Source organism: Calidris pugnax, unplaced genomic scaffold (genome assembly GCF_001431845.1).
Source record: "Calidris pugnax isolate Ruff unplaced genomic scaffold, ASM143184v1 scaffold25, whole genome shotgun sequence".
NCBI classification, from domain to species: domain Eukaryota; kingdom Metazoa; phylum Chordata; class Aves; order Charadriiformes; family Scolopacidae; genus Calidris; species Calidris pugnax.
The window spans coordinates 10,834,930-10,851,658 of NW_015090805.1; the positions used below are offsets into that span (position 1 = coordinate 10,834,930).

Genomic DNA, 16,729 nt, shown 5'->3' on the forward strand with positions numbered 1-16,729 from the left:
TTTTTCTTCATTTAGCAATGCTAAGGTAGCAGAAGAGCAGGCAGAGGAAGACGAGGAGCTAACTGTTGTGGAAGATGAAGATGCTGATGACGATGATGATGATGGTGATGAAATTGAAGAAGAGACAGAGGAAGAGTATGAGGAAGCAACTGAAAGAACTACCAGTATTGCAACCACTACCACCACAACTACAGAGTCTGTGGAAGAGGTTGTCAGAGGTAAATTCATGGGCATTTAGCTTGAGGCTGAAAAATTGATCCTGCTGCTTTGCATGTTTGCCCTTTACAACAAAAAATGTTCCAAACAGCAAAATATCCTAAGTTGCAGCGTTGTTATGCTTCGGCTTCTGTAATTTGCATGTTGAATTCCCTTTCCCTTTCCTTTGAGGTGTCAGTGAAGTGTGATCGTTGTGCATGACGTGGATGGAAGCAGAAAGGTTGCTTTTATTTTAAAGTAACATTAAATAAAATTTGACTGCTATATGTAGGAAACAACACAGGAGAAGTACGTGTGTGAGTTACGTGCATCTGTCACAGAAGGATAGAGAGTGTCAATTCGAAGCAGGAGTTAGCACTAGCTGGGTTGGTCTCTTGTATTAACAGCAGTGATTAGTCATTTTGTGTGATTTCTGTTAGATACCTGTTTCCAATATTTCTCCGTGAACTAGTAATTCAGTGAAATTAGGTGAATTTAGAAATAACTATGCAGAAAAGTGAACCTGATTATCAAAGGGGAGAAAATAGGAATGCATTGCCCAAAAAAGAAAACATGGAGTGAGAAAGAACTCTTCATTTCTAAAATTCAGTTTTCAGGGTACTTTGTAGTTACTAACATGGACTGCATTTTAAGCTTTGAATTTTACCCAAGTCCATGGACAATGTAGCAACATAAATTTTTTTTAATGACACATTTCTCCTACTGTACTTATTTGAATGTGTTATCCTTATATTTCTTTTTTAGTAAATACAATTCCATATGCTCTAAATCTCTGTAAGATATAAGTTGATTTTTCTGCAGTGCTTATATCTTTACCAATTCATGCTGGAGATGATGGCAGAAAATGAGATTAAAGGCTACAGTTGAAAAGAAAGGAGTTGGGACTTGCAGGAGGCAGAGGCAAAATGGGAGTGATTCGGGGGGGGGCAGTCGTGAAATGAGTCAGAAAACATCTGGCCTGGCTCCTTTCCTCTCTCCTTGGTCTCCTGCTCCTGGGAGATGCTTGAGACTGAAGTGCCAGCAGAGTCCCCCTGTTTTGTGTGTGACAGCATCCTGCCCTCTGGAAGCGTGGTGCTGCTGTTTGGCAGAGCAGGCAGGGAGCAGAGGGGCTGCCGGCCGTGATTCATCACACGTGCCGAGGACAGAAGGGTGCCCAGGGGATGCTTTGAAAAAAGCAAGAGTTACTTCATTTAGGTTTTGCTGTTTGGTCTCAGTCCAGATAAGCTCCCCAATCAAAAGCGCTCATGTTTTGCTAAAATCACTTCTGAACGTTTCTTTCTAAGGCTGGCAGCGCAGTCTGGTGCGTCTCTGCCTTATATAACTGCCTTGAGTGTTGTGCTCAGTTATTGGAGAGCCATTTCAGCGAGGAGGGGGTGGGAGGAGATTATGTTTAAATCTTTAAACCAATTAAATATATTTCCATATGTGAGCTTTCACCACCTGGGGATAAAACACCCTGTTCTCGCTAGTAAATGAATATAGAGGGGGGGTGGGGGGGAAGAAAAGTGCACTTGACTTTAATGGGATTTTGGATGAGTGGAAATGAGGACAAATTAGGTAGAACGTGTTTCTTTACTTAGGTTGACATTTCAAAGAGGTTAAGATGTTTAGCCTTCAGGAAAGGAGTGTGTAATAATATGAATGTAAAATACAACAGAAATGAGGCGAACTATTGAAGCTACCTTTTAAAAATCCTTTAGAAATGTATACACGTGCTAGCTGATAATGAAATGCTATTGTCCTGTTTTTCCCAGGTCTGGATTTGTCACTGTGGGTGGCTGTTGAGTGATATATGTGTTACTGCAAGTGAGGTGGGGGCAATCCGTTACCAATACAAGTTTTAAGTGCGGTTCTGCCACAGCCCTTTCTGCTTTCTGACCTCCAGCCTTCCTGGGGCACGGAGGGTGCAGAGACTGTCCCTGAGTGTGTGTAATTGGTGTCTGACAGAGCTGCACTATCCAAAATGCTTAGGAGAAATGTAAATGTAGAAGTGTCCAATAACTTACAGCCTTAGCCCTAGCTTCCTCTTCCCTTCCTGCACTTGAGAGAAAGCTTCCTACAGGGCCCCTGTCCTCCTGATCATGGCCAGCAGATCCGGCATAGGAATTTCTCTGGTGGGCATCTGCTGTCTTGCTGTTGCAAACAGAAGAGTTTGTCACTGTTAGTGCAAATGAAAGAGGCAGAGGTACCTTGTAGACAACGTATGTATTAGGAAGTGGTCCATCCTATGGAGACACCTTGAAATCCTTTCCAGATGGGGTTAGGTGTCAGAGCTTTGTTTTTATGGATGTGAGCTCTGTTCAGGCTGCTTTTCCCAAGCATTACTCAGTGCAGTTCATAAAGCATATCCTATGATGCTCTTCAGAGAAACTTTACGGCCAGTTTTATGAAGCTGTAGCTAATATTAAGTCATTAGCATTGAAGAGCAGAGAGTGGGTTTGTTCAGTTTGAGAGGAGTTGCTTTTTATTTGTGAAATCAACAAAGAGCAACTGTTCTAAACCCATAAATTAGGATCTAATTGTGGGCTAGTACTGAGTCCTTTCCGCTGTCAATGGAATGATTGCTGTCAACCATAAGAAATTGGAAAGCGTAAATGTAGTGCTATACTTTTAAAGACACTTGAGCTATTATAGAATCAATTTTTCAGGCAATTTTATTTCCATGCATATTTTAATGAATCGTGATCAAAATAGCAATAGCAGAACTACTTGCAAACTTATTTCCAGTGAAAAGCAAGTTAGTCTTGCCTAGAAAATGGGAGAGGTCATTGGCAGGAGAGCAGTTATTTCGTTAAGTTTCTACAGCAACCACATTTTTATAAGCTATAGTGTTTATTCAGAAATGTGAATCGATGTTTCCTAGCACAATCTGTGCCAGTATTTGTGAAGAACCTTCTTTTCTCTCAGTTCATATGGAGCAGGACAGCAGACCCAAGACTTTCAGATACGCTCTTACAGGAGCTGTGATGTTAAATCCAGCCCATTGTGGGTCTGAGGTTGCAGGGATCCATAGAGTGAAATTAACGTCAGGTCAACATTTTTTTGCCTTCGATCACAGGGAGATGTTATCACTGTATTGTGTGCAGGTCTGGAGCCCTCAATATAAGAAGGACATGGACCTGATGGAGCGGGTCCAGAGGAGGGCCACAAGGATGATCAAGGGGATGGAGCACCTCTGCTACAAGGACAGGCTGAGGGAGCTGGGGTTGTTCAGCCTGGAGAAGAGGAGGCTCCGGGGAGACCTAATAGCAGCCTTCCAGTACCTGAAGGGAGCCTACAGGAAGGCTGGGGAGAGCCTGTTTAGAAAGGCCTGCAGTGACAGGACGAGGGGCAATGGCTTTAAGCTGGAGGGGAACAGATTTAGATTGGAGATTAGGAGAGGGTTCTTTACTGTGAGGGTAGTGGAGCACTGGAACAGGTTGCCCAGGGAGGTGGTTGAGGCCCCATCCCTGGAGATATTCAAGGACAGGCTCAATGAGGCCCTGGGCAACCTGGTCTAGTTGGGGGTGTCCCTGCTGACTGCGGGGAGGTCGGACTAGATGACCTTTGGAGGTCCCTTCCGGCCTGGGCAATTCTATGATTCTATGATTATATGAATTTGTGCCGAGGGAAGGGAGGCTCAATTATGAAGCCCTGCAGGAAAAACTGTGGTTCTTGACTTTTGTCTCTGTGTGGAGCAAGGGAGGTGGCTCTCTGCTGGCCAGGGTTTCAGCCAGGCAGCGGTTTGTTTTCTGCGGTCGCAGCATGGTGGGTGTTGCCGAGCTGCTCCCCACACCTCCGTGCTCCAGGTGACTCCTCCAGTGTGTGACTGAAGCAGGCAGCAGCCCTGCTCTCCCCATCGCCTACAGACCTTTGTGATTTCATTTCTGCTCTCCTTCCGCACAGTAGGTGACAAGAAAAATCAGCCTCTCTTGGTGTACCACAAAGAATAAGCAATTTCAGCTTAGTGCTTCCTGTCAACTTAGCAGTCAGTCAGGTCCAATTTAAAGGAGAGCAGCTGGGTCAGCGCAGCAGCCTGGCAGAAGACACCTGGCAGCTTCTGCACCTACCTATCAGCAGATGCGGGGGATCCAGCAGCATAAGCTTGACCTGCCTGGCCTAGCTTATCATGTTGCCCTTTAGGAATTGGTTTCTGCATTCTTTTAATTCAGCTGCATTTCTTTAAACAGTTAAGAAAGAATTTAGCTCGATGTGACATTTTAACTATGTTTACAATCTGGAGTTGCAAGCGAGAGGCCATATGCTTGATTCCTAGTAAGAGAAAAGTAGCTTGTGTTTATATGGTAGCTCTTAGCTTTATTGATCTAGCATAGTGAGTTTTTTTCTGAAGACTTGTGTCTAAAAGACTTTAAATTCATGCAGTGACAGCTACCATCTATTCTGTGGCAAGGGAGGTTAAGACAGATTGCAAGACCTATCAGCTGTAAATTATGGGATGATATTAGTAGCATATATTAGATTAATAGGGCTTTTTAGCCTCAATAGCTTTCCCCACTTTCTTCTTTGAAACTTTATCGTCTCTCTTTTAAAGTAGTAGTTCCTTGCTCTTCTTCATTTGCTTCAAAACTGTGCAGTATACTTTAGTGGGAAAGTGATAATGTGTAGTTGTATTCCCTACTAAGAAAACATTGATACATTGCAATATGAATAATGCACATGATAACTCTACGTTTTTTTATTATGAGATCTTCAGTAAGAGTGATAGTCTCTAGCATATGAGCAAGAGGTGATAAAATTAACTTAATGGATTTGCATTAAAATAACCAATAGCTTTTAATTAGACACTATAATTTAAAGCACAGCTATTCCACCATAATATATTACTTCAAGATATGTTGCAATTAGAAGAAATCTCTTTTATAATCTAGTAATCTTGTTGATTGAAAAGCAATATGTTATTACCATTTAGGATCAAGGGCAAAAGTACTGAAATACTAAACACAGTAGTAGTGTTGTTTCACATAAGGTTTGAAGTATATTCTGCCAGAAGAAATCCCCCAAGAATCTGTTTCCCTGGAGAAGATGTGATTTTACTACAATGAAGCAATAATGAATTGAATATTTATGTAAAAGACTGGAATGCACTTTGGGGCTGATCGTCATGTTCACTGTCATGCCACGTTAGCATAATCTTGTTGTTATGTGGCAACTATACCTTTTTTTAAAATATTCATAAATTCATGACATTTTATTGACCTACATTTAAAATAAAGCTAGGGTTTTTGTTTGGGTTCTGGCCATTGGAAGTAACCATATGGCACCTTGGTTCAAATTGTGTTGTGCAGAAGCAAACTGAAAATGTATTTTCGCATATTTGTCCCACTTCACAATCGTAAGGCTTTGTATTCAAGTATACAATTACATTTTTTTGTTGTATTCCAAATATCCCTCTCCAGTAGTTTAAGAATAAACATTAAAGAGAGAAATTCAATCTTAATTGCGCAGGATGGAAATTATGATTTTAGAGTATATAATGGTTTTAGAAGAGCTGTTCTTCAGTATTGCATTTAGAATTCATCATTTTGCTTTATTCTTTTAACTTTCTCTGCAGAAAGTATTTTAGCAATTGTATAGCTTGTACACCAACTTTGTTCCTAGAGTATGTGCCAGCTTCACAGCTGTCTCCTCCTAATTCCAAAAAATCTCTTCTGAAATTGGCTTTTATCTTTGAATACTCAAACTAAAATTTGCCTGCCTCTTCTAACCATATATTCAAAATGAGGAAGTTTATTTTCAATGAAATTATCCTGAAATATTCCCTTTTGATTAATTCATTGAGCAAAACAACGTTGTGCCTTTTTGGAACACAAATGGTATAACTAAAAGACAATCAGAGTGCATTTACTTTTAACTTGTCTAATTTTTCTCAGCTAGTTAAAAAATGGAGACTAATATAGATATGTGTGTATTAATAACCTCAAACTGTAGCTGTCAGTTCCTGAGGAGACAGAAGCCAAAATTACTCCAACTGTAATATTATATATACTAGTGTATAACAAAGAGGAACATATGCCTCATTATATATATTTTAGAGGTTTATTCTTTTGGCCTGTCTTGCATTAATGGATTACTCTGTTCTTTAGTGAAATATAAATGGTAAAATATAAGATTGTGATCCCATATACTTGAGCAGCTAAATGTATTACTTGTTCAGGTCGGGTGTGATTATGGTACAGTTTGAACTGACAGAAACACAGACAAAGCAAACCCACACTAGTGCTAGTGAGCTGGTTCATACCACCAGTATGATTTGTTTGTATATACATCACTATCAACTTCAAACTTGAAGGGCTGGTAGTATAGAAAGAGCCGTAAATACATTGTGTTTTCCATTACCAGGTTTAAAGTAAAGAACTTGTAATATTTGTAACTTGTAATACATGATGGTATCTTTCTAATGTAGCATTAAGGTAAAGTTTTTCAGAGGTATAAACTAAACATAGGACCCAACCTCCAAGACAGGTTGGAGATGGTAGTCTAACTTCTTCTGCCCTTTTTTTTTCCCCTCAAATTATCTTCAAACTGAATTGCTGGTTTAAAGTTTAGAACAGACTGTGCCAGCATTTAAATGACCTTATTTTTTATGATCGTGTAAATAAATTCAGATCTTGAAGAAAATACTGAGTAACCTTGATGTTTACAGCGATAGAAGTATGTAAATGTAGCTTTAATTTCCCCTCCCCCTTCCTTAGAAGTTTAAATTTTATTTCAGATTCCTCAATTGACAGTGTTGGTATTCACAGAGTAAGTGTTAGTCCCATGTGGGGAAAAAAAAGCATGGAGTTGAGATTTTGAAATAAAGCAATTATAATTTCACTTTGATTTAAAATCACAATTTTCTTCAAGGAACAGAAAAAAACCCGATTTATATGGTAATGAAAAATTTTAAAATGTCGGTCAGAGCCATATTCTATATTTCCCCTCTGTAAAAACTGATCATCAAAAATATCTAAAATGTTTGAACATAAATTCTAATTAGCTCTACTAACAGCATTTTGGTAAATGAGTGTTTATGGAAGTACCTTCTGTAAAGCCACTATGAATCAATGTCCACATACTTGAAAACTGCGTTTCCTAGGGTGCTGTAGCCTGTGCTTTTCAAAGGAAACATAGTACAGTCAGTACCAATGTTTATTGTAACTAATTTATTTTCGGTATACCCCTTTAACCATTAATTTAAAAGCAAATCAAAAAGCTGTTCCACACTGCTGTCCTTCAAGGAATGACCTACCTGCTTGGTTAGAAACAACTTTTTTGCCTCAAGAGGCTGGAATAACTATGAGAAGCTTGGAATGAGGAAAGTTGAATTATACTTTCCTGATTATCTCACAAATAATTTGCCAAATATAAGATTTCAGAGAGGGAAGGTATTGGTAACTATAATCTTTGGTTTAAGGCACAGAGAAGATGAGAGAAATTTTACAGTTGAAGAAGAATGGTGTGAAAACTGCAAATGTCTGAAAAAGTGTTAGCATTTAGGCTGCTTATGAACCTTGGCTGTGGCAAGGGCTTGTTCTCTTTAATTCTATCCAGTGTCGTGGAACCAAAAGCAAAAATGTGTCTTTATAGGGAGAAGAGTGAGCGAGTTCCTTAAACAAAGCCAAGCTCACCCATAATACTGTACTTGATACAAATTATTTGTGATACCAAGTAAAATTGAATTATACAGTGGCAAAAAAGTAACTCATCTTCTAATCAGTTTTCAGCAACAAGATTAATATATGAAGCAAAGACAGCTCTTAATTTTTTGATGAATCATTTAGCAGTGTATGCTGCCAGCCTTCCGCTAATACCTGTGAAAACACCATAGCTCATCCATCATAGGCATTAATTCTTACACTCGGTAGCAGTGGAAGGAGAAACAGTCTTTGGATTAAATAGCCAAGAGAACCTGTTGAATTTCCCGTTTTTGTACTTCATTTTCCATCTTCTCAGCTGCGGTGGTACAGCTGAGGATCAAATGTTGTGGCTTTTATGAAGACAAGTGATGGGGCTGTGGAGAGGCAGGAGAGGAGTAACTGGCCCACCAGTAGGAGCAACGGGACCATTTCCCAGGCATTGAAGCTGGTTTAAAAATGTACATTTACCCTGAAGCAGGGATGAAGGAATGCTGCTCTGGCCCTCCGCAGAGAACAGACGGTGGTGGATGGTGGTGGCATCACTGGGGAAGGAGTGACAGCAACGAGAAACTTCCTAGACTGGAGCAACAATGTGCTTCCCTCAAACAGAGAAATCATAGACTCATAGAATCATAGAATGGTTTGGGTTGGAAGGGACCTCAAAGATCATCGAGTTCCAACCCCCCTGCCATGGGCAGGGACACATCCCACTAGAGCAGGTTGCTCAAAGCCCCATCCAGCCTGGCCTTGAACACCTCCAGGGATGGGGCATCCACAGCTTCCCTGGGAAACCTGTTCAGTGTCTCACCACCCTCATAGTAAAACATTTCTTCCTAATCATATCACAGTAACCCAGAGCACTTTTCCCCCAGGTCATAAACTGTTTGCACAGTGGACCGTTTCTCTCTGCTATGGAATAATTACCATTTAGGTCTCACCAGTAGCAGTGGGGGCAGCTGGGCAGGCGGGAGGGAAGGATGTCCCTCCACTGCCTCGCAGTGTCACCACCAGCCTAGTGAGAGATGACAGGTCAGGCAGGAGGCAGGTCCCTGGCCACAGCATTGGGCTGCAGTGCTTCAGGCTTGTCCTATATAATGTGCTGCCTTGTGGTTTCCTGGATGCTTGTCCAACTGCACTTTCATGTGTATGAATGACTTCAGTTTCCAGAGAGCCCATTCCTTGTTAGCGTTGGCGCTAGTTATTTGATGGACAATTGCTGTCACTTTTGCACATTATTTGCACATGCAAAGAAGTCTGCTGCTGTTTCTGTGAAAGATGTACCTACAGGAAATTTCAGATTAAACCTGTGAACCTTTCCCATCCTGATAGCGCTTAACAGTGCAAAATTAAATAAATCAGACTTTGTAGCAAAACTAGTATATTGAGGGAAACCTAGAAGGCGCTTATTGTGTGGCGTAGCCCATCGTGAACACTAAGTAAGAAAAGACTGAGTTGTTGAGACCTTTGTGGTTTTTGAAATGACATTTCCTGTCAGCAAAAATTCTCTTGATTATACCTGTCTCTTTAATGTCAAGAGTCACTATTCATTTTTAATTGACATGTGGCAGCTCTTCCAAGGCTGTGCAAAGCTAGCTTTGTGTGAAGATTTGACTGTATAATTGGATGACGGGACTACATTTTATGTTTTAAAAAAAAACCAGAAGAACCTCTTGTATACTAAATGTGGGATATAATTAATCATATGGTAGTGTACAGTCAATTGTAATTAATGTGTTTTACAATTAAATACACTTGTTTTGTTTTTTCTTAAAGGAAAAAACCCTAATATTCCTTCACCCCCTGCTGTTCCTTTCCCCCTAATTGCTTGGTACAGACTGTGACATTTGTAGCAAATCCCTGATGATTGCATAGGTGCGTCTGTTTCTCTTAGACCGAATCGATGCTCCCTAAAATCCATTCTTGACATTATTTATAGGTACTGTATGTGAATATGTTAAATAGCTATAAAATTGCACCTCAGTTATATATTTAAGGAAATGTAGATAGATACTGACTACCAAAGGCAATTGAATATAAAATCTATTTATAAGTAGCAATGCTCCGTGGGAGAGTGAAGTGATGGGTCAGGATAGACTCTGAAAGGCTGGATTCTTCATAGCCAGCATCTGAGAGCGGATGAGCATGAGGGGGATTTTCAGTGCTAATGTGCTGTTGTTTCTTCTTGCTACCATTCAACCTTTAGGGATCTGCCTTCCACAAAATTCAAATATATGCAGAGAATTTAGAAGCCTGTAGTTGAACGTACCAGTTTGTCTGCCGATGCAGTGCGTGGGATGAAAGCAAATGAGGGGCGTATTGGTGTTTAACGATATGTAGATTTGAAACGACTTCTGCAGCACGTTGAAAGATAAAACTGGTTTTGTCTGTTTGGAACATTATTGGTAAAGGGCTATACGTTTACATGTGTAATTGGCTGAATTCCAAATTGCAGGCAGAATTTGCTTTGTCTTCCTTTAATTCGTGTGGTTTGGTTCTTCTCTCAGGTTTTCATGTGTTGCAGGATGTAGGCAGAGACTCAAACACAAACCGTTTTCATTTTTCCTTGTATATATTCACTGGAGATGAGATTTCCTCCCATGGATGGGATAAAGCTATGGCAGTAATTTTATATATGTGAGCCCTCCAACTACGAATTATAAACCCTGTGCCAAGCAGCTTGCAAGAGGGAGTTTCTTCAGCAATGACTATATATAATAGGTGTCCGAAGAGAATTTGTTTTCCTCTATAAGTCATACATATTTTTATTTTGTTTTTTCTTTTGTACAACCTGGGAAATCTTCTCAGTTTTTTTAGTGGGGGAGGGGGGCGGAATGTATAGTTAAAAAACAGAAAGGAAAAAAAAGTGGCACCTTCTGCTTTTAGATGTTCCCCGTCCAGGCAGGGGCTGAGGGGGCTGCCTGGGCAGGAGTGTGCTGGGGACCATCAGCAGGCACCATGGGCTGGAGCTGGGGGCAGTTGTACCCCTCCGGCCTGTAAGGAGGCAAAACTTCACGCTTGTACTATTGCCACCATGCTGGAGGTTGTTTCAGAGCACTACCAGAGCACAGCAAGGGGGGTGTGGATAAAGTAGCTGAAAAAATAAAAGTATAGGTGGGCTAAGGGGACTTAGTGGCATGGATCTGGGTCAGTCCAACATTTGCCTTCGTTGTCCCCGGGGTGGTTTTCCAGGGAAGGGTTTCCCATTCCCCGAAACACCTCCTTGGTGTGCCTCCTTCCTCGCCCGCGTGTGCGTGGACACCGAGAGGCACCTGGTTGGGAAAGGGGGGGCGATGCCGTTGACGTGCTAAATGTGGTTCCTCCGGGTCTCCTGTGACTAGAGGTGTGCTCTGAGCAAGCCGAGACTGGTCCCTGCCGCGCCATGATCTCCCGCTGGTACTTTGACGTGGCCGAAGGAAAGTGCGCGCCCTTCTTTTACGGCGGCTGCGGCGGGAACAGGAACAACTTTGACTCGGAGGAGTACTGCATGGCGGTCTGTGGCAGCGTCAGTAAGTGCCCCTCCACACCGGCCCTCCCGCCGCTCGGGACCGGGCCCGGCCTCTCACTAACCCCCCGGCCGCGCTCTGTCCGACGCCTCCTCCGCTCACCGCTAGATCCTCTTCAGCCTCTCGCTAACCCGGAATGGTAGGGGGTGACTTCTTGGTGCTGTAGGCAGGGGGTCTGTGAGTAGGTAGCTGAAAGCCTAACACTTCCTTAGAGGAGGCCTTAGCACTCACCTTCTCCTAACCTTTTCTGTCGGAGCCTACTGACATGTGGTGTGTCTCTGGGTATGCATGTGTGGTGCATGTGGAAAAACACAAACTTTAAGGAAGCCTCAGGTAAGTTTAAAAAATAGCTTATAAGCTTATTTGTAAAGTGTATTTTCATGCATTGTTTCTGACCTTTTTAAATCAAAGCAATATAAACTCATTGTAATACTAGAGTATTTCTTTCCAGCCTCAGAAGAACTGATTCTTTTTGTTTGTTTGTTTTTAGTTTGATTGAATATTTTGTGTGTGTTTGCAATGGAAAGGCAAGAAATGACATTTGATTTTTAGGTTTCCCTGCGGGCCGTGATGCACATGGATGTGAATCACCTCTTACTTTGTTTAACACAACATTTATTTTAATGGTGATTTGCCATGAAGAAAGCGTGTTCGCACTGTGATTTCGGCTTGAGAAGGATGGCTTTCTCCATCACAGGGTATTGAATCATCAGATGCTGGATTTATCAGCCGTGTTATGGTTGAGGAGCCTCTGATATGTTCTCCTCCCATCCCCCTTGCCTGCACATAACCTCAGGAATCACAGAATCAGTGTCACATGCATTTGGGAGGGAACTCTGGAGATCATCTAGTCCAACCCTGTGTTATGGTTGAGGAGGCTCTGATATGCTCTCCTCCCATCCATCTTGCCTGCACATCCTCTCAGGAATCACAGAATCAGAGTCACACGCGTTTGGAAGGGAACTCTGGAGATCATCTAGTCCAACCCCCCCTGCCAAAGCAGGTCCACCTAGAGCAGGTTGCACAGGAACATATCCATGTGGGTTTTGAATGTCTCCAGAGAAGGAGACTCCACCACCTCTCTGGGTAGTCTGTTCCAGTGCTCTGCCACTCTCAAAGTAACGAAATTCTTCCTTGTGTTTAGATGGAACTTCTTATATTCAAGTTTGTGCCCATTTCCTCTTGCCCTGTCCCTGGGCACCAAGGAGAGTATTGGCTGCCATTTACATCTGAAACATTAAAGAGTGTGTATGTATCTCACTGCCCTGCCTGCTTACAGGGCAAGAAGGAGCAGAACAGAAGCAGCATGTTAGGGCTGCTTTTAGTAACGTATTCTCCAAACTGCATCTCAGAATATTTGCAATAACTAGAAGGCTCAAAAATGCCCACAGACACAGGCATCGTGGTGGTTATGTGTGTTGTGGAGCAGAGGAGCTGACCTGTATTTTATTGGGAGCAGGAGCAAGAGCAGACGTGGAGGCAGGATTGCTGCTCTGGTGCTCCAGCTGCATTTCATCTCAGCATCTTCTAGAGCTGTTCATGGCAAAGCTCCTTGAAGGGATGTGGAGAAAGACTACACAAGACCAGTGAGGAGGACATCTTAATCGGCAGCAGTCAGCTTCTGCAACAAGATGGGAGATGTAGTGAGGAGAGAGAATGATTCAGTAGATTGAAGTCTGAAATCTGTTTGCTAAAGGAATGATATTTAGAACCATTAAGTTACTGTGTTGGGTACAATGCAGTAGACTGAAGTCTATAATCTGTTTGCTAAAGGAATGCATTTAGAACCATTAAGTTACTGTGTTGGGTAAAACATTTCTAGAGATGCAAAACGTGGCTTGTCTCTGATTGTGTGCCCTATGACAGGCAAGAAAAACTGGGACTTTGTAATGAGTTAAATTAGGATAGTGATAGAAAAAAAGAGAATTTAAAGAAGAAACATTTATGCAATGAAAAATGTAGGGTATATGATATTGACAAGCAGTTGATACTGGAGACAAGGAAGAGGAAAGAGGAAAGAAAATTAAACTTGAAGATAAATCACTTTGCCCGCGGCAGATAGCTGGCTTAAGCAGATTTGAGGCATAGAAAAACAACTATGCAGTGAGAGAGATGTTGAACAGTAACCCTAGGAAAGCCACTTGAGCTTTTCTCAATTTAGTTTCAAGTAGCCAAGATGAGGTTGTGTTTATGCTTCACTGTTACGGCCAACAGAGAATTTGTAAAGGATGATTACCTTTTTCGGTCACATGTGGGTGAGTATCATGCTTAAGTGGTGATTGGATCCCAGACAAGATGATGGCCATCAAAACTAATAGTGGAAAATAGCTGAGAAACTGAACCTTTTGCTGCTTTGCATCTAGAAGTAATCCCAGTCAGCAAGGGAAGAATAACGGGACTGAACATGGTTAACCTGCTCAGAGCTTTCGGTACTTCAGGTGTTTGTCTTGGCCTGTAAGAGGCAAATGAAAGTCATCTACCTCTGATCTTACACCCCTTGTTACAGTTCCTGTTCCTTTCCCCAGAAATTTAAAAAAAAGGGTGGGATGGGCTTCATCCTTACACTTCATGTCCAGCAAGGTGGGATTGATTGAAAAATAGCTATGGCTTTTTGTGCTTTAGGTCAGCAGAAGAGTTTCTAAAACCTGTATACACTGGGTCTTTTTGGAAGGAGTCATCCTTGTCACATACGTTTTTTGTGCTGTGCCATTTTATTTTTAAGGTCAGTAGAAGAGTTTCTAAAAGCTATATACATTGGGTATTTTTGGAAGGAGTCATCCTTGTCACATACCTGATAGGGATTAAGAATTACTACTGCCTTTGCCAGCAGTACTAAAAAAAACTAGGAATATTTTTGTGAACACTGGACAACAGCATAAACGAGGTCTTGTACTAGGTCTTGACTCTTGTAAGATTGCAGTTTTGTTAAAGGTCTAGATTTACAGGTTTGTTTTGGCTCCTGCCCTTCAAGTTGAGCCATATGGATGCACTTCTTTCTCTGTCCAAATTCTGCAGTGGGACTGTTCAGACTCAAATATCTCCTGACATAGTGCATCTCGCATGCAGAGCTGTAGTTACTCACCCAGCACTTCAGATGTGAGAGTTTCGTTTCTGGCTTTCATGGTGCTGCAAAATGATTACACAGAGGGAAGGAAGGGTGTTGCTGACTAAAAGAGCAGTCACATCACAAAACAGACTTCATGAGAACTATTCTTATGGAGTAAAGCTTGGAGAGATGAGACTCCGATTTGTCACATTGATAGTGCAGTGGTGTTACCTTTCATATACAGGTTGTAGGTGAAATCACAGCACCGACTGCTTGTTATAGCAAGCCAGCAGGGTTTACTGTATTACACTTCCCAACAACCTAGTGATCTTTTTGCAGGAAATTTTCTACTGCAAGGGGTGACCTCAGCCATGATCTTAAAAAGAATATCATAGATGTGAATGAAACTTGGAAATTGGATTGTCTTCCTTCTTCAAACTTGTCTCTTGGCAGCAGAAGTTGTTCAGTCTGTGCTCGTGCTCTTTGGGAGGATAAATGATCTTCTCTTCTAAGACTGCCATTTCTTACGCAGCATGTGAAATCAGAAACAACTTCTAAATTTGCCATACAACATATCCATTAGGATAGTCAGGCGAGCCCAGGCAACTCCTCTCTATCTTGTGGAAATTGGTGATTTGTTGTTTTTTTTCTTAGGTTCAATTCAATAAAACGATGCCGAAAGCATTGCCATCTGTGGTCTTTTCATAGGTATCTTGGTTTGCTTTGTGATTCTCAATTTTGGGTAATTCTTTCTTTAAGGAAGAGGGAGTTAGGGTGAGTACTTGAACTGCATGGCTTCATTTGCACAGCTGGCAGTGAGGAAAAACAGAGCAGGTCTTGTCTTTTAAAGCAGATATCACAGAGGACTTCTTCCTAATTTTCTTCAGCAGTTTCTCCAACAACATTTGGGTCTATAAGGTACACTTTCCAAACTACATTAGATACCTTTTTGTTCCTATATTTTCATGTTATGTCAGAGTGTTTCATACTCTGAGCTATACAATTCTTACTTCTGTTCCTAAAATACTACTTTTACCTCTGGTTTTGCCTGTTGTTTCAGTATTGCCATACTGCTTCTCCTTACTCTTCATCATTTTGCTGAGTAGAAGTGATCATGAAAATTATTAGAAGTGCTGAATACCATACATTTCAGCACCTAAGTGAGATCTTGTCTTTGGATCTGATCCAGCATTGCTGAGAGAGGTTTTTTAAGTAGTTATAGCAAGCTTTGGATCAGACAAATGCCACCTCCACTCCAATCCTACAAAATAAAAAGAAGTAAAAAAAAAACCACAACAGTGGAGAAGAGTTCCAATCTAGGCCACCCCTTTTATATCCTGTTTGGTTTTGTTTCCCCCTCCCCCTATGACCCTTAACTTAATCTTTCTATTTGATCTTTGTCCATCTGTGTCTCCCCCCATTTATGCTTATTTATTTATTTATTCCATTCCATTCCATTCCATTCTTTATTCCTTTTCTCTTCAATGGTCACATTTTTTTGCTCCCTATGTCCTATAACAATCCAGTGAGCCTCTCTTAGACAGGACACAAGACAGACATTAAAAGCACGTCTTTTCCTTTGTCTAAATGTAGGATGAACTAGATGTAGGATGAAATAGACTGATTTTACAGAGAGGAATATGAAACAGTGGGTAGTGATTTGGTTTCTATTGTATACTGGGCAAAGGATGAAAGGATGGAATATGAGTTTATTTTTCTCATAACATGTTGAAATTGGACTGAACAAAAACCTGAAGATGTTCTGTTGTCACAAATACTCATGTGCTATAAATACTGAAAGTAAAAAATCTGAATATTAATATTCTGATCATAATGTCTACAGAAAAAAAAACAACACCAATGTTTTATTCTGCTTTCTTGCTGAAGTCTCTTCACCTTGATCTGAAGAGGTGGGTCTCTCCTGTCATGCAAAGCCTTACACTCTCTCCCCTATCAAAGAATTTGATTGATGGTCTGAGGTCTGCCAAAATTGTTTGTCTGTTGGGTAGAAGCTACTACTGTCAGATTTTTTCATTCGTCACCCAGCTGCACAGGAATTGATATATAATTGCCCTAGAAGTAGAAGGCTTTAAGGATCTTGTTACCAATTCGTTCAGCCTGCCAGACCACATGCTTCCTCTCTATTGATTTTTAATAAGGTTGCTCAATACTGTCTACAGTTTCTATTCAATAGAAGGACTCAAACTTCTACTGTGTGACTGGCCATAATGGCTCCTTTGAAGTCATTAGGATCTATCAGGCAGTTAATTCAGATTTAATGAGCTCAGAATGGGTATGTATTGACAAGAATAAGCAGAAGATGATAAATTGCTGTTATCAAAGGA

General features: G+C 41.2%; 1 protein-coding gene across 5 annotated transcripts in view; it reads left to right on the forward strand.

The window, feature by feature from the left end:
- The window catches only part of APP (amyloid beta (A4) precursor protein), a 183,901-nt gene that overhangs the window by 82,023 nt on the left and 85,149 nt on the right, over positions 1–16,729 (forward strand). For 3 of the 5 annotated variants that reach the window (XM_014938124.1, XM_014938126.1, XM_014938125.1), the window contains exons 5-6: positions 16–218; positions 11,174–11,341. In XM_014938124.1, coding sequence (XP_014793610.1) covers positions 16–218; positions 11,174–11,341 — 371 coding nt within the window. The remainder of the gene's footprint in view (positions 1–15; positions 219–11,173; positions 11,342–16,729) is intronic. The other 2 variants (XM_014938127.1, XM_014938128.1) reach the window with 1 other exon arrangement.